We start from the raw sequence: 26894 nt of genomic DNA, 5'->3' as shown, positions 1-26894 counted from the left end.
TCATTGTTGATGATACTGCCTAGGGCTCTGGGTTATCTGCAATTACATTATCCGTGTCACTCTCACGTGCTTGTTCATTATGCAGATGTGGTTGATTATTTAACGAATGGTAAAGAACAATGAATTTATGGGAACATTAAACATTTACAAATTGCAAATAAAGGTGGGTCCTTATCAATTGTTGACGTCAAGAATGATTCCGTCGGCAGAGATCCAGCTCCCTGAGTATAGTAGTCCTGGAATTTGTTTTCGCGTTAAGTGATTAAACAGGTCATAAATCAAACATAGCTGATTTATCATTATGTGTGAAAAATTTATTTGACATCTCTCACTGCCATGTAGTACAGGGAAAAAATGCATTTTACCCTTTGACTGTATTGATGACTGAGCTGAACACCTACATAATGCATATGTATTATGTATACTCCATACAGCTCTTGAATAGCACATAAGAATGCATAATGCTACCAAACTTTTTTTTCTCCCTTTTTCTCCCCAATTCTATCTAGCCAATTACCCCATTCTTCCGAGCTGTCCCGGTTGCTACTCCACCCTCTGCCAATCTGGGGAGGGCTGCAGACTACCACATGTCTCCTCCGATACATGTGGAGTCGCCAGCTGCTTCTTTTCTCCTGACAGTGAGATGTTTCGCCAGGGGGGCGTAGCACGTGGGAGGATCTCGCTATTCCCCCCAGTCCCCCCCCCCCTGAACAGGCGCCCCGACCGACCAGAGGAGGCGCTAGTGCAGCGACCAGCACACATACCCACATCCGGCTTCCCACCCGCAGACACAGCCAATTGTGTCTGTAGGACGCTCGACCAAGCCAGAGGTAACACAGGGATTCGATCCGGCGAGCCCTGTGTTGGTAGGCAATGGAATAGACCGCTACGCTATCCGGACGCCCCAATGTCACCGAACTTAATCTATTTACTGCTCCAAAACAATTTCATGCGCAAATAAGGTATTGAAAATACAGATGCATAACTCTTTAAAGTTTTCAGTTGTCTTGGGCCACTGCTTAAAATTGTGAATGCTTTCTGTTCAGAAGATTGTTTTTTTTTTTTTTTTAATTAACAACTTTACAAAGCCATGCTGCTGCTAACAGGGCTGCAGTGTGGTGTTAACAGAGCTCAAGTATAGCAAGAAAAACCAGCCTGTTATTCAGCGTTGTCATTCTGACAAACTGATATCAACTGATTCTCAAAGCCTGCAGGGCAGCTATTTAGTGCCGACTCTGGTATTTTCCCTGCACATGTTTGTTTTGTGTTTGATATACCATTGCAAGGGAAGGGGCAGGGATACAGGAAGAACAGCTTGTATATGTGTAATACAATAATATCGTCACTACTGTCAGCTATTGTTCGGTACGCAGCTGAATGCTGAGGCTAGAGTTACTCTGCTGCAGAGTATCTCAGCAGCCATGCCCACAAACCATATACGATTCCCCACTCTCACTTCCCCATACCCCCCTACTGTTTTTTTTTCTACTTTCACTCTCTGCCCTTATATTTGGGTATTAGAGTATCTTTGGCCTTCCACTTTTATATATCACAACCCAATTTGTTTCCTCTGTTCTGTTTTGTGTTTTTCATTATCCCTTAATCACTTTGTCCATGTCTTTAGATTTGACAGTGTGGACAAAATGTTATTACAGGTTTATACTGGATAGGAAAATTGAAAATGAAATAATTCTTGTTGTAAGTGGACATAATGTGTTTAATGTCTAAATTACTATTGTTAATAATCATCTTATCTCGTTGTGAACATGTGTATATCCTTAAGTTTAACTGAAAGCAGCATACCAAGTCAAATGTATTGTATGTCATCATACTTGGCCAATACAAACTGACTTGATTTGATAACATAGCATAAATATTATGTTATTCATTTACAATTTTACAATGAGCAATCTACCAAGTATGTCAATACTAGGCAAAAAATAAAAAATCCAAGTAGATTTGTAAATTGTTTACTTCCATCATAACTTTGACCCTGTCCCCAACACCCCAACACTCACTTCTGCCCATACCTACTTTTTTACCATGCACCCTCTGTCTACCCCTATTCCTTCCTCCTCCCTTCAGTCTCCTTTCCCTGCCACAGCTGTGGCAGTGTGGCATTGGTGGATGAAACAACCTGAGGGTAAAATCCCTGAACCTATCCCTGCTGCTCTTCAGCCTGCTCTTCTGCAGCAAATCAGCCCTGGCTGATTCCAGCAACACAGTGTCGCTCTGTTACCAAGAACATGGCATTCACAACTGCAAACTTGTCAGTTGATTGCCTGGAGGGACGTCGAAAGGATAAACTAGACTGTAGATTAAGCACTTTTGCTGTGAAGCAGATGTACATCACACTCTGCAGCAGGAGGCATTTCATTAATTCAAACGTTGGCTTCTAATGCCTGGCATGTTTGCTGTCAGCAACCTTTTGCCTTTTCAGTGGAATGTACTTCAAAAAAGATCCATTTGGCTGTTGATAATCAGAAAAAAAAAATCAATCAAAATTACTTTCCTCTTTAAAGAAACCATCAGTTTGTTGGGCATACTTGAGGTTTCTGCAGGGGGAGCAACATTGAAATACAACTGTAAATCTGGTATATGTAAAGTACAGTAGTGTGATGACTGTTGGATGCATTAATAGCTCTGTCAAGACGAGGGAATTGTCATTCTAAAACTTGCACTAAAAAAAAGACACATACTATGAAATAAACACACACCCCTCTCATCTGGGGAAGTTTTTTTTTTTTTTTTTTTTTTAGTTAATAATTTCCTGCAACAATGCATGCTGCGCTATCCAGCCTCATCTCTGTCATCATTTTGGTCCATTGATGTGTTCTGATCTGCTATCAGAGTAGCAGACAATATATCACCCTTGACAATGATGTGATAGATGCTACTGATAATTAATGTGAGGAAGAAATTAAATATGTTACAAGATGACAAAACAGAATATTATCGCTAAAGATTTGTTCCATCACAAGCCTGAGATCTTATCATGTGACTGAAAAGCAGTATGTGTTTCCCCTTTAGAAGAATCTGATTACATAAATACATACAGTGGACACTTTATTTATTAGGTACCTCTGCTTGTGAATGCAAACAACCCAAAATAATATTATATGGCTGCACTTCAATATATCAAAGATACAAAGATGATAAAGATGTTCAGTTGTTGTTGGACCAATCATTAAAATGTGGATCACTTGTACTGTCGTGACCATGGGGAAAGGCCCACTGGCGGTGGGGGAAGACCCATGGACATCAGTGAAAGAACAGACAACAGCTCAGAAAGATGGCATGCGATAATGTTAGGGCTAGCCCCCCGAAGCACTGCATACACAATCTACAAGTACCAAACAGAGGGAATACCCCCAGGCAGACAGAGGAGGGGGGGCGGGGGATAATCTGCCATTAAGGACGGATCACACGGCCAAAGACCCGGATAATGGCATAAGGACTACGAGATCGGATGCGGCAAGATAGGAGGGTGAAGTCAAAAGAAGATGCAACATCTCCAGTGGAATATTAAAGAATGAATGTGGCATGAACATTAACCAATGTCAAAAGCAACACAAAACACCTGATCCTACCCAGAGAGCTATATCAGAGTTTTTAGCACTGCTTGTCAGTCGGAGGGGGACAAGGCTCCAGGAAGCAAATCACAATGTCCAGACCTCTCTGCTCAGAGCACAAGAAGATGAGGTGAATTTGAAAGTCTGGAGGGCTTTGAGAGGAAACCATGGCTGAATTTTGTCTGTGTGGGTTTCTTCAGGGCGCTCCGGCTTCCACCCACAGTCCAAAGACATGGAGGTCAGGTGAATCGGTGATGCTAAATTGCCCCTAGGGGTATGAATGTGTGTGTGTGTGTGTGTGGGGGGGGGGCTGTGTGATGGCCTGGCGGCCTCTCCAGGGTGTCTCCCTGCCTGCCGCCCAATGACTGCTGGAATAGGCTCCAGCATCCCTGCGACCCTGAGAGCAGGATAAGTGGTTCAGATAATGGATGGATGGATGGAAGGCATTACTTTCAAGCCACCAGCCGGTCCCAGTTGGAGGCAGCACCAGATCATAGAACTGTGGAAAGAACTAAGGATGCTCAAGAAAAGGTGGTGGAAAGCAGACAATGAGGAAAAAGTAGAGTAAAAAAATAAAAGTAGAGTTAAAAAAAAAACCTACTGTGGTTTTGCAAGACAAAGACAATCCGGCAAATGTAGAGACAGAAATGTCAACAGAGGAAAGCCTTTTTTTAACAACCCCTTCCGGTTCACAACTGACGTCCCCGGGAAGCCTAAAAGTGGGAGAGTGATATGGTCTAAGGAATAAGTGGAGAATAGTGTGGCAACAGCACATGGTGAACCCAGCAGAAACATTCCATTGGGAGACTGTCTTTTCCAGCTGCCAACACTCAAGCCACGCACCCATTTTAACATGGCAGACTTCACTCTTGATGAAGTAAGGGCAGTAGTAGAAAAAAGCTCGAGCAGCATCTGCTCAAGGACTATCAGGCACCACTTACAAGAGCCACAAAAATTGCCCCTGGCTACCGAAGAGGCTATTGAAGTGTTTGTGGACACTGGAAGAAAAAGCAGGAACCCTGACTCTGGACACTCGCTGAGGGCTGCTTTGTCCCTAAAGAACTCATTAGGATTTGACCAGTTTTGAGAAATCTCCCTGCTAGAGGTGAAGGGGAAAAAAATCTGGTCCATCATAACTAAAAGACTAACATGTTATCTCCTCACCAATGAGTACATTCACACGAGTGTCAAGTCAAGTCAAGTCCATTTTACTTGTATAGCCCAATATCACAAATTACAAATTTGCCTCAGGGGGCTTTACAACAACACAACATCCTGTCCTTAGACCCTCACATTGGATCAGGAACAACTCCCTAAAACAAAAACCGTAACAGGATGTGTCCAGAAAGGAGCAGTCCCGGGGTACTCAGGATGTCAGCAGCATACATCAGTGATCAGCAGGTCATCAAGGAAGCAAAGAGCAACAACAACACAGTCTCAGTCATATGGTTAGATCTTGCCAAAGCCTACCTAAGCATACCTCACCAGCTGATCTAAAATGCATTGCAGTACTACCAAGTACCATCAAAAGTAGTCAAGCTCACGATGTTAGACAAGGATTTCACCATGGGAAATTTCACCACCAAATGGCAGAGGCTTGAGAAGGACATCATGGCAGTATGCATAATATCAATGGTCCTGTTTGTGGCTGCCATGAACCTACTACTAAAGGCAGGAGGAATGCAATGTAGAGGGCCTAAAGTGGATGATGGAATAAGACATGTGGCCTGCAGAGCATTCATGGATGATATAACTGTGATGACTCCATTGATCCAAGGAACATGGTGAATCCTAGGCTTGCTGGAGAAGATGGCTACATGGTCACGGACAACATTCAACCCAGGAAATTTTGGGAGCCTAAGTATTTTGAAAGGAAAGCTGACAAAAATTTTCTTCAATATTCAAGGGGCTGAGATTCCAATGATTCAAGAACAAGGAATCTGATGCCTTGGAAAGAATTATGACAGTGCATTGAAGGACAGCAGCAACCTCAAAGACACCATGGGTTACCTAAACATCTGGCTCAAGGTAATTGACAACAACCAGCTGCTTGGAAGGTTTAAGGTGTGCTGCTTCCAGTATGGCATCATACCCAGAATGCAATTACCATTCCTGCTCTATGACTTCCCCATGACTCAAATGTAAGGAATGGAGAGACTCTGCAACAAATTCTTGTGAAGATGGCTGGTTGTCCTTCAAACTTTCAACTCGGTCAACCTGTACAGCAAGACCGACAAGCTCCGCTTACCAGTCTAATCGGTAGTGGAAGAATTCAAAGCCACCAAGGCAAAAGCAGTCAGTACACTGCTACTGCCTGAGGATGAGAAAGTCAACATGCTAACAAGACCATTAAGTGTGGCAGGAAGTAGAAGCCTCAGGAAGCAGTGAGGGAAGCAGAAGTGTACTGGAAATATAATAATAATAATAATAATAAATCAATCTTATATAGCGACTCAAAGTCGCTTTACAATAAATGGAGTGAAACAAGACGACAGATGAACATAACACAGACATACAGGGGTGGATGGGAAGGGGGGCTACGAGAGGGAGAAGGGGCAGCCACAGACGATGCCAGCAGTACTCTCCGACTTGGACAGATATAAAGGGAAAGAAAAACAATCATCATAAATCACATAAATCACAGATGCAGGTCAAGCGCTCAGTCCCCAGCCTGCCCTAGACCAGGGATGTATGAGCGGACGAGGGGGCACGAGAAGGCAATGGAGCAAAGGTATGTCTTGAGACGGGATTGGAAGAGTGGGAGGGATTCTGAGTCTCTAATGATTTGGGGAAGTGAGTTCCAGAGCCTGGGAGCTGCTCTGGAGAAGGCTCGGTCACCAAAGCCGCGGAGGTTGGACCTGGGGGGAGAGGGAAGGGAGGCTGAGGTGGATCTGAGGGACCGAGAGGGTTGGTAGGGGGAGAGGAGATCGGTGAAGTATGGGGGCGCCCGTTTGTGAAGGGCTTTATAAGTAAGAACCAGGAGTTTGTAATTGATCCGGTGGGAGATGGGTAGCCAGTGGAGGTATTTTAGGACTGGGGTGATGTGGTGCCAGGATTTGGTGAAAGTTAAAAGTCGGGCGGATGCGTTCTGGACCAGTTGGAGTCTCTTGATAGAGCTAGTACTGATGCCATAGAGGAGTGAGTTGCAGTAATCGAGGCGGGAGGAAATGAAAGCATGGATCAGTATCCCAGCAGCAGGGCGTGTGAGAGAGGATCTTATTTTTGCAATGTTGCGAAGGTGGTAGACGGAGGATTTGACCATTTGGCGGATATGTGGCTCAAGGGAGAGGGTTGGATCAAGGATCACACCAAGGTTGCGTGCCTGGGGGGAAGGGGAGACAGTAGTGCCATCAATGGTGAGTGCAAGGTTGTTGATTTGGCTGAGAGAGGACTTGGAGCCAATAAAGAGGAGTTTAGTTTTGTCACTGTTGAGTTTGAGAAGGTTTTGCTTCATCCGGACTTTGACTGCAGACAGACAGGAGTCGATGTGAGAGAGGGGTGGATTGTGAGGGGATTTGGTGCTGAGGTATATCTGGGTGTCATCAGCATAACAGTGGAAGTCCAAGTTGAAATGGCAGATAATCTGACCAAGAGGGAGGATGTAGATGATGAAAAGGAGTGGGCCGAGAACAGAACCTTGGGGAACACCTTGTGTGACTGGATGGAACAGAGGAGTGGTTGTGAAGTAAGATGAAGTGTGACCTGTTGGAGAGGTAGGACTGTAGCCAGCTGAGAACGGTGCATTCAATACCGACATCTTTCAATCTGGTGAGCAGGATGTGTGGCTCACAGTATGGAAGGCTGAACTCAGGTCGAGGAGGATGAGGATGTTAAGGGCTCCAGTATCAGCAAAGATGAGGAGGTCATTAAGTACTTTAAGGAGTGCAGTTTCAGTGCTGTGGAGTGGGCGAAAACCAGACTGGAGGGGTTCGAGTAGGTTGTTGGAGTGTAGGTAGGTTTGGAGTTGTGTGGCAACAATGCATTCCAGGGTTTTAGAGAGGAAGGGGAGATTGGAAATTGGCCGGTAGTGGTTGAGGCAGGATGGATCAAGACCAGGTTTCTTCAGAATTGGGGTGACAGCTGCAGTTTTGTAGGCAGAGGGGACAATTCCATGGGACAGTGAGGAATTGAAAAGGTTGGTGAGGTAGGGGCATAGGGCAGGGAGGCATTTCTGAGCTGATGAGTTCAGAGATAGTGGTAGGGGCAACTGGAACAAACTGGGAGAGGCGGCGATCAGGGGGAGTGGTAGGGAGGTCAAGAGGAATGGGGAGAAGAGGGGCCGGAGTAGTTGCTGCTGAGTCAGATGCAGGGGACAGTGATTTGTTGATAGTGGCGATTTTGTCTGCAAAAAATTGGAGAAATTAGTTGGATTGTTCAGCAGTAGAGTTGGAGAGGGCATCGGCACGGGGCTTGAGGAGGTTGTTTACAGTGGAGAAGAGAGTGTGGGGGTTGTGGTTGGAATCATTAATGATGGTGGAAAAATAGGCAGACTTGGCGGCGGTGAGGGCATCTTTGTAGGCAGAGAGGTGGAGGTTGTGGGCTTCTTGATGTACAGTGAGAGATGTTTTCTTGGCGAGTCATTCCAGTTGGCAGGCAGTCTGTTTCATTGTGCGGAGCTCAGGTGTGAACCAGGGTGCAGAGGTGTTGAAGGAGACTGTTTTTGTTTTGAGAGGGGCCAGTGTGTTGAAGGAGGCAGACAGAGTGGTGTTGAGGTGATCGGTAAGATCATCAGGTAAGGTAGAGGATGGTTCCAGGGGGAGAGCAGAGGAGAGCAGATTGGAGAGTTGGAGGGGGTCAATAGATTTAGTATTGTGGAATGTTATTTCTCTGAGGAGGTGTGGCCGAGGAGTTGGGGATAGAATATTGAACTGGATGAGATTATGGTCTGACAGAGGAAATGGGGATGGATGGATGTTTTGTATTGGTAGATTGACAGAGCAGACCTGGTCAAGGATATGGCCTTTGACATGGGTGGGGAAAGTGACGTGCTGGGTGAGGTTGAAATTGTCCAATAGAGTAATGAATTCTAATAACCCAGCCACTGAGGATGCACAAGCCAGTGCATCCTTAGTGCCGGTCCCAAGCCCGGACAAATGGGGAGAGTTGCATCAGGAAGGGCATCCGGCGTAAAATCTTTGCCAAATCAAATATGCGGATCATAAATAAGACTTACATACCGGATCGGTCGAGGCCCGGGTTACCAACGACCGCCACCGGTACTGTTAACCAGCAGGGTGTCGGTGGAAACTATGCTACTGTTGGGCGAAGGAGAAGGAGAGGGGGAAAGCATGTCCAGAGGCAGCTAGAGAGGAGGAAGGGTAGGCATGTGGAGGTGAGAGTTGGAACTTTGAATGTTGGCACTATGACTGGTAAAGGGAGAGAGCTGGCTGACATGATGGAAAGAAGAAAGGTAGGCATACTGTGTGTGCAAGAGACCAGGTGGAAGGGGAGTAAGGCCAGGAGTATCGGAGGTGGGTTCAAACTCTTTTACCATGGTGTGAATGAGAGGAGAAATGGGGTAGGGGTCATTCTGAAGGAAGAGTATGTCAAGAGTGTGCTGGAGGTGAAGAGAGTGTCAGACAGAGTGATGAGTATGAAGCTGGAAATTGAAGGTTTATTGCTGAATGTTATCAGCGCATATGCCCCGCAAGTTGGGTGTGAGATGGAGGAAAAAGAAGAATTCTGGAGTGAGTTGGACGATATGGTGGAGAGGGTACCCAAGGAGGAGAGAGTGGAGATTGGAGCGGACTTCAATGGACATGTTGGTGAAGGGAACAGAGGTGATGAGGAGGTGATGGGAAGGTATGGAGTCAAGAAGAGAAATGTGGAAGGACATATGATGGTCGATTTTGCAAAAAGGATGGAAATGGCTGTGGTGAATACATATTTCAAGAAGAGGGAGGAACACAGGGTGACGTACAAGAGTGGAGGAAAGTGCACACAGGTGGACTATATCTTATGTAGAAGGCGCCATCTAAAAGGGATTGGAGACTGCAAGGTGGTGACAGGGGAGAACGTAGCTAGGCAGCATCGGATGGTGGTCTGTAGGATGACTTTGGAGACCAAGAAGAGGAAGCGAGTGAAGACACAGCCGAGGATCAAATGGTGGAAGTTGAAGAAGGAAGACTTTTGTGTGGAGTTCAGGCAGGAGTTAAGACAGGCACTGGGTGGTAGTGAAGAGTTGCCAGATGGCTGGACAACCACTGCAGAAATAGTGAGGGAGACAGCTAGGAAGGTACTTGGTGTGTCATCAGGACAGAGGAAGGAAGACAAGGAGACTTGGTGGTGGAATGAGGGAGTACAGCAAATTATACAGAGGAAAAGGTTGGCAAAGAAGAAGTGGGATAGTAAGAGAGATGAAGAAAGTAGACAGGAGTACAAGGAGATGCAGTGTAAAGCAAAGAGAGAGGTGGCAAAGGCAAAGGAAAAGGCGTCTGGTGAGTTGTATGACAGACAGGTTAGACACTAAGGAAGGAGAAAAGGACTTGTACCGATTGGCTAGACAGAGGGACCAAGCTGCAAAGGATGTGCAGCAAGTTAGGGCGATCAAGGATAGAGATGGAAATGTGCTGACAAGCGAGGAGAGTGTGCTAAGAAGGTGGAAGGAATACTTTGAGGGGCTGATGAATGAAGAAAATGAGAGAGAGAGAAGGTTGGATGATATAGGGATAGTGAATCAGGAAGTTCAGCAGATTAACAAGGAGGAAGTGAGGGCAGCTATGAAGAGGATGAAGAGTGGAAAGGCAGTTGGTCCTGATGACATACCTGTGGAGGCATGGAGATGTTTAGGAGAGATGGCAGTGGAGTTTTTAACTAGATTGTTTAACACAATCCTGGAAAGTGAGAGGGTGCCTGAGGAGTGGAGAAGAAGCATACTGGTACCGATTTTCAAGAACAAGGGCGATGTGCAGAACTGTAACAACTACAGAGGTATAAAGTTGATCAGCCACAGCATGAAGATTTGGGAAAGAGTAATAGAAGCTAGGTTAAGAGGAGAGGTGATGATCAGCGAGCAGCAGTATGGTTTCATGCCACGAAAGAGCACCACAGATGCGATGTTTGCTTTGAGAATGTTGTTTGAGAAGTATAGAGAAGGCCAGAAAGAGTTGCATTGTGTCTTTGTAGATTTAGAGAAAGCTTATGACAGAGTGCCGAGAGAGGAGGTGTGGTATTGTATGAGGAAGTCAGGAGTTGCAGAGAAGTATGTAGGAGTGGTGCAGGATACGTATGAGGGAAGTGTGACAATGGTGAGGTGTGCGGTTGGAATGACAGATGGGTTCAAGGTGGAGGTCGGATTACATCAAGGATCAGCTCTGAGCCCTTTCTTGTTTGCAATGGTGATGGACAGGTTGACGGACAAGATCAGGCAGGAGTCTCCATGGACGATGATGTTCGCGGATGACATTGTGATCTGTAGCGAGAGTAGGGTGCAGGTTGAGGAGAGCCAGGAGAGGTGGAGGTATGCACTGGAGAGAAGAGGAATGAAAGTCAGTAGGAGCAAGACGGAATACCTATGCGTGAATGAGAGAGAGGACAGTGGAATGGTGAGGATGCAAGGAGTGGAGGTGACAAAGGCATTTGAGTTTAAATACTTGGGGTCAACTCTCCAAAGTAACGGGGAGTGCAGGAGAGAGGTGAAAAAGAGAGTGCAGGCAGGGTGGAGTGGGTGGAGAAGAGTGTCAGGAGTGACTTGCGACAGAAGGGTACCAGCAAGAGTTAAAGGGAAAGTTTACAAGATGGTTGTGAGACCAGCTATGTTATATGGTTTGGAGACAGTGACACTGACGAAAAGACAGGAGGTGGAGCTGGAGGTGGCAGAGTTGAAGATGCTAAGATTTTCACTGGGAGTAACGAAGAAGGACAGGATTAGGAATGATTATATTAGAGGGACCGCTCAGGTTGGACGGTTTGGAGACAAAGCAAGAGAGGCAAGATTGAGATGGCTTGGACATGTGTGGAGGAGAGATGCTGAGTATATTGGGAGAAGAATGCTGAATATGGAGCTGCCAGGGAAGAGGAGAAGAGGAAGGCCAAAGAGGAGGTTTATGGATGTGGTGAGGGAAGACATGCAGGTGGCTGGTGTGACAGAGGAAGATGCAGAAGACAGGAAGAAATGGAAACGGATGATCCGCTGTGGCGACCCCTAACGGGAGCAGCCAAAAGTAGTAGTAGTAGTAATGAATTCTAATGCAAACTTACAGGTGGGTAAATCAATGTGGTTGTTAAAATCACCAAGCAGTAGTAAGTGTGAGGAGAGAGATGAGGCTATGGTGAGGAGTTCAGAGAGGTCAGACAGGAAAGATGGATTTGGTGTGGGTGGCTGGTAGATGAGAATGACAGCCATTGAGCAGGTTTTAAAAGCAAGGAATTCAAATGATAAGACAGTGGGGAGTGAGAGCTCAGTGGTCCTGAAATTCTGATTGAATAAGACAGCAGGACCACCTCCACGACGGGAGGGACGGGGTCTGCAGATGTAGCCAAAACCGGGGAGGGATGCTTCGTTGAGGGAGAAAAAGTCACCAGGTTGTTGCCAGGTTTCAGTGAGCAGGAGAAAGTCAAATGAATTATCAGTGATTGTTTCATGTAGGATAAGGGCTTTGTTATTTAGTGATCGGGTGTTAAGGAGGACAAGGCTGATGGAATGAGAGGGCAACGTAGTGGGAGCATGCTGGAGAGGTCTGAGGTTGTCCAGGTTAGCAGTGCGTGGGGTGCAGTGGAGGGGGGGTGGGAACATAGGGCTTGGATGTGGGATATCGTATCGGGGTTAGTGGAAGGATGTAGATGACGGGAGTGTCTGGGGCCGCGATGAAGATAACGGCGGCAGCGGAGGATGCCAGCAGACAGTGGAGTTCATCAGGAGAGTAGTGTAAGGGAGGAGGAGGGAAACTAATCAGGGGAGAAAATAAAAAGGGAAACCAGGGTATTCTATGTAGTAGTAATAAGGGGGGTAGCGTAAGTAGAAACAGTAGGGGGCAGAGTGTTGGTTCCAGGTGACGGGTGGATTAATAACATTGGAAGCATAGGAGGGATAGCGCAGAACACGGATGGGATGAGGCTAGCTACTCACGATATGAAGGGGAGTGCCGCCAGGGATGGTGATGTCCAGATTATGCTAGTCCAAGTTGATGATGGTCCAAAGAGTGATAGTGTCCACTGCCCAGGGAAAATGAAATAGATAATCCAGCGGGGGTTGGGGGATGGAGCCAGATCCGCAAGCTAGCGTGGAGAGCCAGAAGGTCAGAGGTCACGTAAAGCTAACGTTAGACGAGTGGTGGTTAGCCAGTTAGCTAGTTAGGCGGCTAGCACGGAGGGCCGAAAAAATGGGGACAGAGAGGTGAAAGAGAAGACAGTGGGAGAAGCGGCAGCCACACATGAGGCCAGCAGTACTCTCTGATTTAAACAACACACATACATACAAAAGGCGACAAAGACAAAAAAGAAAACAGCGAATCCAGCCGCCAACAGACGAGCAGTGGCAAAGAGTGTCTACCCGGACGCTCAGGAGACCGTTGGGGTAGTCTATCAAGGATGGCTAAGACTTGGAAACTACAATGCCAAGAGATGGAGTAAGGCCAATGCCAAAGGCAAGAGAGGACTCGTACTGCAGAGGGTCTAAGCCTGTATGCCCCACTCCGATGAGGCGTACAGTCTAAGAGGTGAAACGCATGTGACCCTGAGATATCTGCTGAAAATGCAGAAGGGTTCATCACTATGTGAATGCTCTGACCTCACTGCCACCAAGGAATACCATCGAGAGGAGTAACTTTCAACATCTTAAGTAGCTCCTGCAGTTTCTGCCTGTAGCAAAGCATCTCTGATGGTTATTTCACCTGAAAGCTGTGTGTGGAAGTTTTTCACAGAATAGTTGTTGGTGGTGGACACCGTGGTTTCTACAATCTCAGAAACTGCTGACCTCCAGCAATATTCACACACTACAGGTTCTGGAGTTTACAGAGAATGGTGCCAAAAGAGGAAAAAATACATCCAAGTGAACAGTAGTTCTGTGCACAAAAACGGCTTGTTAATGAGAGGTCAGAGGAGAATGGCCATATTTGTTCCAGTTGACAGGAAGGCCACAAATACCAATATACCAATATTACCAATCACAGAAAATTGAATCAGTTCATCTGGACACAACGTTTATTGAGAGAGAAATGTTTAATCACTCATCTAAGTGACCTCTTCAGTCTCAACTGACTGCAGGTATCCCCACCCTTATAAACAATACAGTGGCATAACGACTGAAAATGATTGGTTACATATGCAAATTGCCGTGAGCATTAACTAGTGTCATTGTACTCTTGCCCCCCACTCCCGGTTCAGGGATGGTCGTTCATTCTTCACATAGATGGCCTCCCTAACTCCCCGTACAAACCAGTGTTCCTCCCTCTAAAGGATGTGCACATCCTCATCCTCAAAAGAGTGACCACTGGCCTGTATATGGGTGTAGACTGCAGCATCCTGGCCTGGCATGTTAGCTCTTCTGTGTTGTGCCATCCTCTTGCGCAGCATCTGTTTGGTTTCCCCAACATGTCACAGCAATCCTCCGGCACTTAACAGTGTATACTATATTGCTGTTTGTGCCAGGGGACCCAATCCTTGGGGTCGACCAGTTTCTGGTACAGCATGTTTTGGGGTTTGAAAGCAAATGCGATGTGATGTTTGGAAAATATGACACTCCCTCCACATACAGAATCACCACTGGTTTATGCTGAGGCAGATTTTGTCCCTCCTCTCTTCAATCAGCTGGTGCACTGTTTGGGCATCTTCCTGGCTTTGACAAATGCCCAGTTAGGATAACCACACTTAACCAAGGCCTGTTTAATGTGGGATTTCTCTCCTTCCCTGACCGCTGTGTCAGTGGGGAGGTTGGCAGCTCAGAGGTTCAGCGTCCTGATGACTCCCAGTTTGTACTCCAGTGGATGATGAGAGCCAAAACTTAAGTACTGATCAGTATGTGTTCGTTTACCGTAAACATCAACAATCAAATGTCCCCCACCACCAATTGCAATTTCACAGTCTAAGAAGGCTAACCTGTCATTTTTCACATCCTCCCTGGTGAACTTGATATGGTTGTCTACAGAGTTAATGTGGTCGGTAAAATGTGTTATGCCCTGAGATTTAATTTGAACCCAGGTGTCATCCGCAAATTTAAATCAATGTGGTGGTGTCCCTGGATAGGACATCATAGCCCTCTTTTCCTCTTTTTTTACAATGTGGTGATTGCAACCATTCCCAAATCCTCCGTGAATAGTACACATTGCCATTGAAACTCTAGTTAATGCTCACGGCAATTTGCATATGAAACTAATCGTTTTTGGTCGTTATGCCACTGTGTGGTTTATAAGGGTGGGGATACCTGCAGTCAGTTGAGACTGAAGAGGCCACTTAAAGGAGTGACAAAACATTTCTCTCTCAATAAACGTTGTGTCCAGATGAACTGATTCAACCGTCTGTGATTTTCTTACCTTCATTACAGAGCATACATACAGACATATATAACCACTCTTTACAACAGTGGTGTGCAAAGAGGAATCTCTGGATGCACAACATGATGAACCTTGAAGCGGCCGGGCTATAGCAGCAGAAGACCATGCCAAGCTTTACTACAGTCTGCTAAGTACGGGAAGATGAGACTACAGTGGGTATTTGATTAAAAAAAAAATGGACAAATGAAATATCACTTGGTCTGACAATATTGATTTCTACTGTGACAGATGGTAGGATTAGAATTTGGTGTAAACAGCAGGAGTCCATGACTCCATCTTTCCTTGTGTCAACTTGTGGTTGGAGAATATTCTTTTGGCACACATTAAGCCCCGTAATACCAATTGAGCGTTATTTGAATGCCATTGTGAACTTTAGCATTATTGCTGACCATGTGCATCCTTTTATGGCTATAGAATAATCATTTTCAAGTGACTACTTCCAGCAGCCATGTTGCAAAGCAGGCATCATCTCAAATGGTGATACATAATCGAATGGTTATATCAAATGGTGATATTTGATTGACTCAAGTGGCTTGAGTGTACTCCAATACCTTGTACAGTCTCCAGATCTAAATCCAGAAGAGTATCTTTGGGATAAGTTGGAATGGGAGGTATGCAGCATGAATGTGTGGCAGATAAATATACAGGCATTGTGTGATGCTATTGAGTCAGTGTGGGCCAAAACCCCAAGGACTGTTTCCAGGTTCTGTTTGAATCCATGCCACAAAGTATTCAGACTGTTCTTGAGGCTAAAGGGGGTCCAAACCGATACCACATATCTGATAGTGTTGCCACTGACAGGCACATCTGATTTTTGATGAATACAAATATTTGTTGTTTTTCGTATACCAGTTGTACTCTTTTATGGTTTAGCACTTGGTTTTAAGAGACACGTATAGTAATGATAAGAGAATTACATTCAGATTAACTTCTTCTTCACTCCCATGTCAAACAGCATTACACCATTCAACCACGGGAAGGAACAATAAAAGGGGTGTTTTGGCATGTTGCAATAACCATGGGACAGGTTGGCAAGGTCAGAGCATGATATTAGAATTAAACGATAAGAGCTAATGCTTTCAGATGCAGGGTGTAAACTAATAAGCGACTTGCTACATTTGGGATTGTCCTGTCGTAATCATGGCCAAGGTGACTCTGCTGATACATCCTCCCTGTTATCATTGCTGCCAACTTCCTCCCGTAGAGTAAATGATGTGTGAGTTGTGTATCCGCCCTGGGTGTGTAAGTGCATTTTTGTCCCTAATTGTGTGTGCATGCATGCTATTAACACTTAGTGTCACTGGAAAAAAGTGTACTGTAATGTATTTTATAATGAAAATTAATATTAAACTCAAATGACTGATTACTTATTGCTTTTTTAACTTTAACTTTATTCAGGGTTCGATAGAGATTCAAAAAAAGTATACAAACTACATTTGTTATGGGTCAAATGTGCTACAGCGATTAAAAGTGAACAGATGGTGTCTGTATAGGCAGCAATGTGTACATGGACATGGGACATGGGACTACTGAAACTTTTGGGGCTGAACTTGGTCTCTTGCGTGTTTGTTCACCAGCAATATTAGAGTGTTCAGGAACCTGTCTCGGCCCCTCAGCCAGATAACAGATGGTGGCTTGGCTGAAATACTGGATAATCACCCTCCATGCAAAAATTATGTAATAGGGGATAAAATAGAAGAGAAGAGGGGAATTTATTCACTGTTCCCAAACAATGCAAAAGCTGGTACCATCACAAACATCTGCACCCTCCTACCTCTCTATGATATGTTTGAGGTATTAAAAAAAAGAAAAAGAAAAAACTTTTCTAGCTACTGCCACTAGTTATTGTGATCTATTAGGGCTTTAAACTCCTGGTCTTCAGGGCCACAGTTAGAAGTCATAATCTACTGAATGGTAATTTCAATTAGGACTTTTAATGCAGTAGGGAGGAGCAAAAACCTCAGAAAAAAATGTTTTTATACTTTTCTGGCAATTAGTTGAGTGGGGCAATATTTTGGTCCCTAATCCTACTTAAATCTTCTCTTGCTAGGTCATATCCAGAGATTTTTTTTATATATATATAATATGTATAAAGTAGAATTCACCCACGACAAAAAATATAATAATAATAACAATAATTTTGAGGTTTTAAGACAATATATGATTATGAATAGTCAGAGAGTAAAAGGTACAATCCACAAATGATGCAGGCTCTGCCTGCCCGACTTGTGCCATTGTTTTGGACAGACTTCAAAAACTGTTCACTGTATCACTTGTAAATGAGAAAACCAGACAGTGCCATATTGCATTCAGTTGCTTTTGAGGCTTTCAGTTGTCTCCATTTCTCGACATTTCACACTGTTGATCCAATGGTGAGATATGATATGTGTTTCTTGTCATCAGTAGACCGCCTATGTTGTTGCAATACTACTACATGTCGGCACATGCCATTACGGGTTGTACCTTTAACACTAGACATTTAGATATTTATGTATCTAACTATGGTTCATAATAATGTAAAATCTCAATATGTATAATTATGACCAAAAAAATGTATGGTAATATATATATATATATCACTAAAGACAAATTAAAACCTAGCTGAGAGATCTCTAATTTAACTATATACAACTACTTATAACTGACAAGCATTAATCGTTTAACCTTAATATGATTTATCAATACCATTTAATTAGCATTTCATAGCCTATTATATATTATTTTTATTTATTTATTTCCTATTTTTTCCCCCCGATTGCAATCGGCCAATTACCCCACTCTTCTGAGCCGTCCTGGTCGCTGCTCCGACCCCTCTGCCGATCCGGAAGGGCTACAGACTACCACATGAATCTTCCAATACATGTGGAGTCGCCAGCCACTTCTTTTCACCTGGCACTGAGGAAGTTTGCCAGGGGGACGTAGCGCGTGGGAGGATCACGCTATTCCCCCCAGTCCCCCCCCCCCGGACAGGCGCCCCGACTGACCAGAGGAGGCACTAGTGCAGAGACCAGGACACATACCCACATCCAGCTTCCGACCCGCAGACACGGCCAATTATGTCTGTAGGGACGCCCGACCAAGCCGGAGGTAACACGGGGATTCGAACCGGCGATCCCCGTGTTGATAGGCAACGGATTAGACCGCTATAATAGCCTTTTATTAAAAGTATTCTATTTTTACAAATCAAAATTCAAAACCAACTTTCTTTTTCCATAAAGAAATTATTTAACAGTATTATTATAGAGCCGTTTATGTGCTAAAGAATTTATATTCACTTTTTCCTATACCCAGCTCTAACAAGCATCCCCTACCTTTACTCAACTTAAAACATTTAATACAGGTTTTTCAGACGATACAACTACTACTATTACTACTACTACTACTACTACTACTACTTTCCCATTAGGGGTCGCCACAGCGGATCATCCTTTTCCATTTCTTCCTTTCCCCTGCATCTTCCTCTGTCACACCAGCCACCTGCATGTCCTCTCTCACCACATCCATAAACCTCCTCTTTGGCCTTCCTCTTTCCCTCTTCCCTGGCAGCTTCATATTCAGCATCCTTCTCCCAATATACTCAGCATCTCTCCACCGCACATGTCCAAACCATCTAAATCTAACCTCTCTTGCTTTGTCTCCAAACTGTCCAACCTGAGCTGTCCCTCTAATACAATCATCCTAGTCCTGTCCTTTTTCATCACTTCCAATAGGAATCTTAGCATCTTCAACTCTGCCACCTCCAGCTCCAACTCCTGCCTTTTTGTCAGTGCCACTGTCTCCAGACCATATCGCATAGCTGGTCTCACAACCATCTTGTAAACCTTCCCTTTAACGCTTGCTGGTACCCTTCTATCGCAATTCACTTCTGACGCTCTTCTCCACCCACTCCATCCTGCTTGCACTCTCTTCATCACCTCTCTTCTGCTCTTCCCGTTACTTTGGAGAGTTGACCCCAAGTATTTAAACTCATCTACCTTCGTCACCTCCACTCCTTGCATCCTCACCATTCCACTGTACTCCCTCTCTTTCACGCATAGGTATTCTGTCTTGGTCCTACTGACTTTCATTCCTCTTCTCTCCAGTGCATACCTCCACCTCTCCAGGCTCTCCTCAACCTGCTCCCTACTCTTGCTACTGATCACAATGTCATCTGCAAACATCGCAGTGCCCTGGAGACTCTTGCCTGATCTCGTCCATCAACCTGTCCATCACCATTGCAAACAAGAAAGGGCTCAGAGCCGATCCTTGATGTAATCCCACCTTCACCTTGAACCCATCTGTCATTCCAACCACACACCTCACCACTGTCACACTGCCCAAATACATATCCTGAACCACTCCTACAAATGTACTTCTCCACAACTCCCAAATTCCTCATACAATACCACAACTCCTCTCTCGGCACCCTGTCATATGCTTTCTCTAAATCCACAAAGACACAATGTAACTCCTTCTGGCCTTCTCTATACTTCTCAATCAACATTCTCAAAGCAAACATCACATCTGTAGTGCTCTTTCGTGGCATGAAACCATACTTTTGCTCACTAATCGTCACCCCACCTCTTAACCTAGCTTCTATTACTCTTTCCCATATCTTCATGCTGTGGCTGATCAACTTTATACCTCTGTAGTTGGTACAGTTCTGCACATCTTCCTTATTCTTGAAAATCGGCACCATTATACTTCTCCACTCCTCAGGCATCCTCTCACTTTTTGAGATTGTGTTAAACAATCTCCTTAAAAAAAAATTAAACTGCCGTAGGTAACATTGACCATTCCAGTGCAAATCCTTCCGCCCTCTCTCTCTCTCTCTCTCTCTCTCTCTCTCTCTCTCTCTCTCTCTCTCTCTCTCTCTCTCTCTCTCTCTCTCTCTCTCTCTCTCCCTGCCACTTTGTATCACTACGCCATGCCCCTCCCACCAAATGACTTCCGCGCCGCTCTTCAGCCCCTTACACTCATGTACAATCAGGAAATAAATATCAAACCGAGACTCGTGAAACTTGTATCGTAGCTGATAAACTATCCATGTAAACATGTATTTCTTTTTTTTCCAGCAAATCTCTTAGCTACACTGATATTGTTCATGTGAAGTAGCCCTTTTGGGTTGGTCTTTCTGATTTTTAGGGTTACAACCACAAGCGTCCGCAAGATTGCAATATGTGCAGTGTTACGTCATGCCAATAAAGCCATTTGAATTTGAATTTGATAGTGCAGACGCGAATTGATCGCATACCCGCGCATCTGCATTTGTAGAACAGCCAATAGAAATGCCCTCCGAAATGACCCGTGATTGGCTAAAATCTTACATCGCGGGCTCGATTTTTTTAAAGCCTGAATACAGAGCCAAGATGATGTGCAGACGTAGTTTACTCTCAGACCACCTGAATTACAATATGCTGAAAAGTTTTTATGGAATTTTTTCCCACTGACATCATAAAAACAACCCTGTTGGGTGCAGCGACAACATGGATTTTCTAGCGAGTTTATACATATTTAATTCATGGCTATATAAACAAAGAATACATTAAATTTTAGGCGTTTCCAGGGAACAAAGCTGTAGTATGTTATATGTAGTGTGCGTGAGACAAGTTGAAACTCACCTTCTCTTGGTACTGCCTGCGTGAGGAGTCCAGTGATTGGATTAGAGCAGTGGCATGGCCCACAAACATGGCATAGCAGGTGGCACCTACAATCATGCTCAGCATGGTGATCCACAGGTCAGACATGCTGACAGGCGCCCGAGCACCATATCCAATGCACAGCATGTGGCTCATGGCTTTGAAGAGGGCATATGAATACTGCTTGCCCCAGGAATCATTCTGTAAGAATGGAGAGAGAAAGGGAGAGATGGGGGGGGGCACATTACTGCAAGGCAAGTCAGGGAAAGGAGGCGCTCTAGCAGGCTGAATGGAAAGGCTGGCTTTTCTTTGATGGATCACTGCACTTCCATCCAACATCCTGCAAACATACTCTTCATGCTTCAGAGCTTAATGCTCACATGGAATGACTAAACTTTCTACCATCTCTCTCTCTCATTGTCTGTCTCTTGCTCTATTTATCATTCATTTACAATCTTTCAACACTTCCTGTTTTTGCTTTCCATTCGTGTCTCCTTTCCCTCTCTTTCTGCCCAACGTTGTTCACTATGTCCCTAATCATCACTGAGTGCAAAACAACTAATGGCTCCAAGTTCTAATCAGAAATTATTTGCATCGATGTATAGTTTGCCATTAGCCTTTCCGTTTGCCTTTAGCATCTTTTGCTAAGAGAGACAGTAGAACGATGGAGGAGCAATAGCCTAGATTGTGCCCTCTTGGGGTAAATTATCATTAGTGTTGTAATGGGATGTGTTGGAGGCAGAGAAGCAGAAACATAAGACTGGGAGGCAGGTAAACCTGCTCCACTTTAAATACCAATAGATAGCCACAATAGGAAATGCTAAGCAGGATTTTCCCTGCATAGAGAATTACAAGGCGACCGCCTCCGTCAAATTCCGTCCCGCCTCCAGCTCTCAACGGGTGTCTTAATGAAGAACACTATTTTCTAATGAGCGTTGCACTCGGTGGATGTCATTTTTAACTGCAATTGCGGCATTACGCCGTCGCTGATGTGGCGGCGCTGTACCGTAATTAGCACAGTGCACCTGGAAAAGCGCTGCCAAAACTGCCAGAGGAAAAAGCTGCAATTTCCCAGATGTTTCCAGTTGCGAAAAGTGTAAATTAAAGCAAAGTATTGTATGTTATATTTATGTTCAACTACACTGCAAGAGGGCCCATGTGAACTTTAAATGAAAACGATAGCTTATGTTATGTTTGATTTCATTTTAAACAACTTTGCCGTTATGTGTAAATTAACACGTTAGCATTTATATTGTATTTGATTTAATGTTGAAAAGGGCACCTTTATTTTTTTTAAATAAAATGTGCTTTAACGTGATAATTGTCATACTTCAATCATAAAATTATTAGAACTCCTAAAATACGCTGCTTGTAAAAGAAAAAGTGTTTGCTTGAGCCAGTTGAAGGCAAGGTACACATGCACGTGTGCGCACATGATCAGGATGGTACCACCTCCGCCTTAATTTGAGCCAGGAAAACCCCTGTTAAGGCTGTTGGATATCACACACACAAGGCTGAAATTGTGTAAGAATAAATGTAGATGGTTAAACCAAACGGGATGTTGAGTTGTGTGCGTCAAACAAGAAATGTTGCATGAGTAACCTTAGTTTGGATCATATTTGAATATGTTTTTTTTTATAATGTTCCCCCTTTTTCTCCCCAATTGCACCTGGCCAACTGCCCCACTCTTCCGAGCAGTCCTGGTCGCTGCTCCACCCCCTCTGCCGATCCGGGGAGGGCTGCAGACTACCACATGCCTCCGCCGATACATGTGGTGTCACCAGCCGCTTCTTTTCACCTGACAGTGATCCGCGATCCCAGTGCTGGTAGGCAACGGAATAGACCGCTTCCCCATATTTTTTCAAGGTCCCACTAAGTCATTTGGCTACAGGATTTCCTTTTCCTATGGGGGAGAGATTTTAACCAAGACATGCTTCGTTTCCAAATGAGGCATTTCCCTTTTCAGTAGTATAATCAGAAACTTCAACATCAAACCTCAACAATGTCCTACCAGAAGTCACAGAGCAGTTTAGAAAGTTCATCCGTAGTATATACTATCATCCTTTAGAGTGTTCCATTTCCCCTGGAGACCTAAGACCCTTAGCTGCTGAAAGCCACCAAACACACCCGGCCAGGCTACATCTGTGCAATCCAGTGAGCTCCGCTCTGGAGACAAATGTGACAGCTCTCCTAGTGCACCCTCGTAGTCACAGCTGAGTTGCTGACTCCGCCAACACTTTCCCCCTCTGTGAACAAAAAAGTGCTGAGGGAGCGAGAATACCTTGTCTCGCCAAAAACTGAACGGCTCATGAAAAAAATATGAAACCACTAGAAAACATAGTTAATCACTGTCTCTCCCTAGGGCTGACATAGTTCATCTCACCACGCAGTCTCATCCCATTATGTCCGTACACAGGTGTCTCCTAATTCCTATGCCAGACGCAACAGCCTAGGCTTTGCTGTAGAAAGTATTCATTAACTGAAAATCTGCAAATGAGTGAATTTACAGCGCAATTATTTTCGCTTGCTGACTCACCTACAGGTATAAATATGCATCCTCATTTCCATGCTGATTAGTTGTTCTTTCGCGGACTGATGAGAAAATTAGTTGATAATTACACCTGTCAACCTTAATAAAGAAAGTAATTCAGATTGCTGGACTTGGCTGTTTCTAATTTTACATAAGAATTGCATTAGCTCAGTTTAGTGAAGTGATGTGTTAAGAAGCCAAACAAGGTTATAGCCTACAGAGCGTTGTCTAGAATGCCATATAGTCACCTTTTTTTGCAGTAAACATGTAGCATAAACATCTTTGATGTTATGATTTGAAATAAATACTATAATATCGGTGGTACACACACACACACACACACACACACACACACATACACACAGAGTTAAACACTTACATAGAATATAAATGAATCCGGTCATGATCAGTCAAGGTTGGAACTGGGAAAAATGCCCAGCGATAAAATGAACACAGAACTGGCAACAATCAAGCCAGTGCTGTTGCAACTATGGTAAAACCAAGACTTTTGCCAAGGACAGAGATGGATCCCCAAATGGGCCTATCAAGCCCAGGGCCAGGGACCCTACGGTCTTGGGGGGGGCTTGAGAAAATTGCTGCTCCCAAGCCAGACTCTGAGTACCACAGCCAAATCAAAAAAAGTCTTTATAAATATCGGCAAATTTTAGTAGGAATAATGCCAATCCTAATGCCATTGCAAATTATTGGTGCTTGGTACATTTTAGAAGATAAACATTCTAGTCAGCCAGTATCTATATTAATGTAGGTCAATACAATGTGTTTGGTGTCGTATATATATTTACAAAAACAGTGGTAAGCAACGTAATGTTTTTATATTGTGTATATCCGTCCATTCTTTTTCAAATCCATTTGAGTCCATAGTAGATTATTAACCCAAAATAGTGAATATATTCAATATGTAATACTTTCCCCTTCTCCCTGCTTCATCTGAATGTAATCTAAGTCTAAATAGAAAGAGAAGACTACAAAATATTAGATACTGTAATTTACACATTTTGATGTCAAAAGCTCTGCTGTTATTTCAAAGCATTTAAAATGAATAAATAAATGAGTAAAATGCAAATGTGATGCCAAAACAACCTAATTTAGCTGTTAGAATGTTGTTTTTCAACATCATTTGGTAAACTGCAATATGGGCAATGCATTACAGAAAAAGATTTTACATGGAATATAATTGTTGCGACAAACTTGTCAGTTTAGGCAACTAGGGTTATGAAAATCCAGCATTAGACTGGACAGAGGGCTTTCGAATATATGTGCATGCATGGTTAATACTTTTGAAGAAAAAAATCAGTTACAAAACATGAATAACAGTACATTTAAGTAGACAAATGCAGATTCAAGGTTATGATATGGGGACATTTCCAGAGACAACATATGTAGTGTCGTGCTGTATATGGGTTGTGGATCAAAAGGGAGTAACTGAGAGTGATACACTGATCTGAATATATTCAGTATGGTTGCCAATATAGAACTTGCAGAATGTAAAGTGTAGTGGACAAAGCAGTAACAACAACTGGTGCAAATAATGAAAATGAAATTATTTTTGCAGTGATTCGCTTTTTAAAGAGGCATTAAAAAAAGCTGTGAGGAAATGGATCAGTGTGTTAAAACTGGAGCTCCAAGCCTGCCTTGACTGCACTGACTGGAGTGTTTTTGAGGCTGCATCTACAGACCTGGAAGAACGTACTGACACTATGACGTCATACATCCATTTTTGTAAGGATATGTGTGTGCCCACCAAAACTTGCTCTAGCTTTAACAACAATAAGCCGTGGTTCTCAGCTAAACTCCAGCAGCTTCGTCAGGCCAAAGAGGAAGCCTACGGAAGTGGAGATAGGATCCGGTATAGCAAAGCCAGAAATACACTCACAAAGGAGATCAGAGTGGCAAAAAGGTGCTCCTCTGAAACACTGAAAAACAGTTTTTATGCCAACAACCCATCATCAGTCTGGAGTGGTATGAAAGACATTACCAACTACAGGAGAACACCCCCCCACACTGCAGGGAACCATCAACTGGCTGATTATCTAAATGGGTTTTACTGCAAGTTTGAAAAGCAAACTTTCACACCCCTCCCCCTCTCCGGCCACAATACATCCAACTGCACTCCCTACCAGCCACTCTCCCCTCCCCACTGAACCCTCACCCACACTCAGGATCTGTGTTGAGGACATGTGCCAGCTCTTCCAGAGACAGAAGACCAGGGAGACACTGGGCCTGGATTCTGTCACCCTCCTGTCTGAAAGTCTGTGCTGACCAACTGGCCCCCATTTTCAAACTGATCTTCAACAGATCACTGGAGCTGCGTGAAGTCCCCTCCTTCTTCAAGAGCTCCACTATGATCCCGGTCCCCAGGAAACCCCGTATCACAGGGTTAAATGACTACAGGCCCATTGCCCTGACGTCTGTGGTCATGAAATCCTTCGAGACTGGTGTTGGTCTACCTGAAGGAAATCAAAGGCCCCTGCTCGGCCCCCTGCAGTTTGCCTACCGAGCAAACAGGTCAGTGGATGATGCAGTTAACATGGGATTGCACTACATCTTCCAACACCTTGACTCCCCAGGGACATACGCAAGGGTCCTGTTTGTGGACTTCAGCTCAGCATTCAACACCAACATCCCAGATATCCTCCACTCTAAACTCAACTGGCTCAGTGTACTAGCCCCCCATCTGCCACTTGATTAAAAACTTCCTGACAGACAGGAGGCAGCTGGTGAGGCTGGGCAAAATCACACCCAGCACCCAAACAATCAACACTGGCACCCCCCAGGGATGTGTGCTCTCCCCTCTACTCTTCTCCCTCTACACAAATGACTGCCCCTCAGGTGACCCATCTGTTAAACTCCTGGAGTCTGCGGATGACACAACCATCATTGGCCTTATCCAGGATGGTGACGAGTCTGCTTATAGACGGGAGGTTGGTCAGCTGGCCCTCTGGTGTGGCCATAACAACCTGGAGCTGAACACGCTCAAAACAGTGGAGATGACCGTGGATTTCAGGGAGAGCCCCTCAACACTGCCCACCCCCCCGCCACCACCAACAGCAAGATGTCTGCAGTGAAAACCTACAGATTTGTGGGTTCCACAATCTCCCAGGACCTAAGGTGGGCATCCAACATAGACAAATTCATCAAAAAGGCCCAGCAGAGGATGTATTTTCTCCACCAGCTCAAGAAAGTCCACCTGCTTCAGGAACTGCTGATTCAGTTCAACACTGCAATAATCCACCCTGTCCTCTGCACATCCATCACTGTCTGGTTTGGTTCGGCCACCAAACAAGACAGGGACAGACTACCATGGGCAGTTAGGTCTGCAGAAAAAAAATCATTAGTGCCAACCTGCCTCCATTCAGGACTTATACACCTCCAGAGTCAGGAAATGGGCAGGCAACATCACTGCAGACCCATCACACCCTGGTCACAACCTGTTCCAACTCCTCCCCTCTGGTAGGCGCTACAGAGCACTGTACCCTAAAACAACCAGATATAAAAACAGCTGCTTTCTGTAGGGTGTCATTCAAATGAATGCGTATCAATGTCAAAGAAATCCAACCGTTTTGTATATACTGCACTGTACACTGTATATATACTGGTATGCTCTGTCATGTCCATCTACCTCAGGCATGTGTGTAAGTAACCTGCTAACATCTATTTCAGCATA

At 44.5% G+C, this 26894-nt stretch overlaps 1 protein-coding gene across 1 annotated transcript in view; it reads right to left on the bottom strand.

Annotated features, from left to right (window-relative positions):
• LOC130121569 (potassium/sodium hyperpolarization-activated cyclic nucleotide-gated channel 1) overlaps positions 1-26894 on the bottom strand; it is a 109069-nt gene that overhangs the window by 28015 nt on the left and 54160 nt on the right. Inside the window, 1 exon segment of the mRNA XM_056290417.1 lies at positions 20662-20880. Within this exon segment, the coding sequence (XP_056146392.1) occupies positions 20662-20880 (219 nt within the window).

Source organism: Lampris incognitus, chromosome 12, assembly GCF_029633865.1.
Source record: "Lampris incognitus isolate fLamInc1 chromosome 12, fLamInc1.hap2, whole genome shotgun sequence".
NCBI lineage: Eukaryota > Metazoa > Chordata > Actinopteri > Lampriformes > Lampridae > Lampris > Lampris incognitus.
Note: the sequence above shows the minus strand (reverse complement) of the source record. Positions and strands in the feature narration are given on the sequence as shown.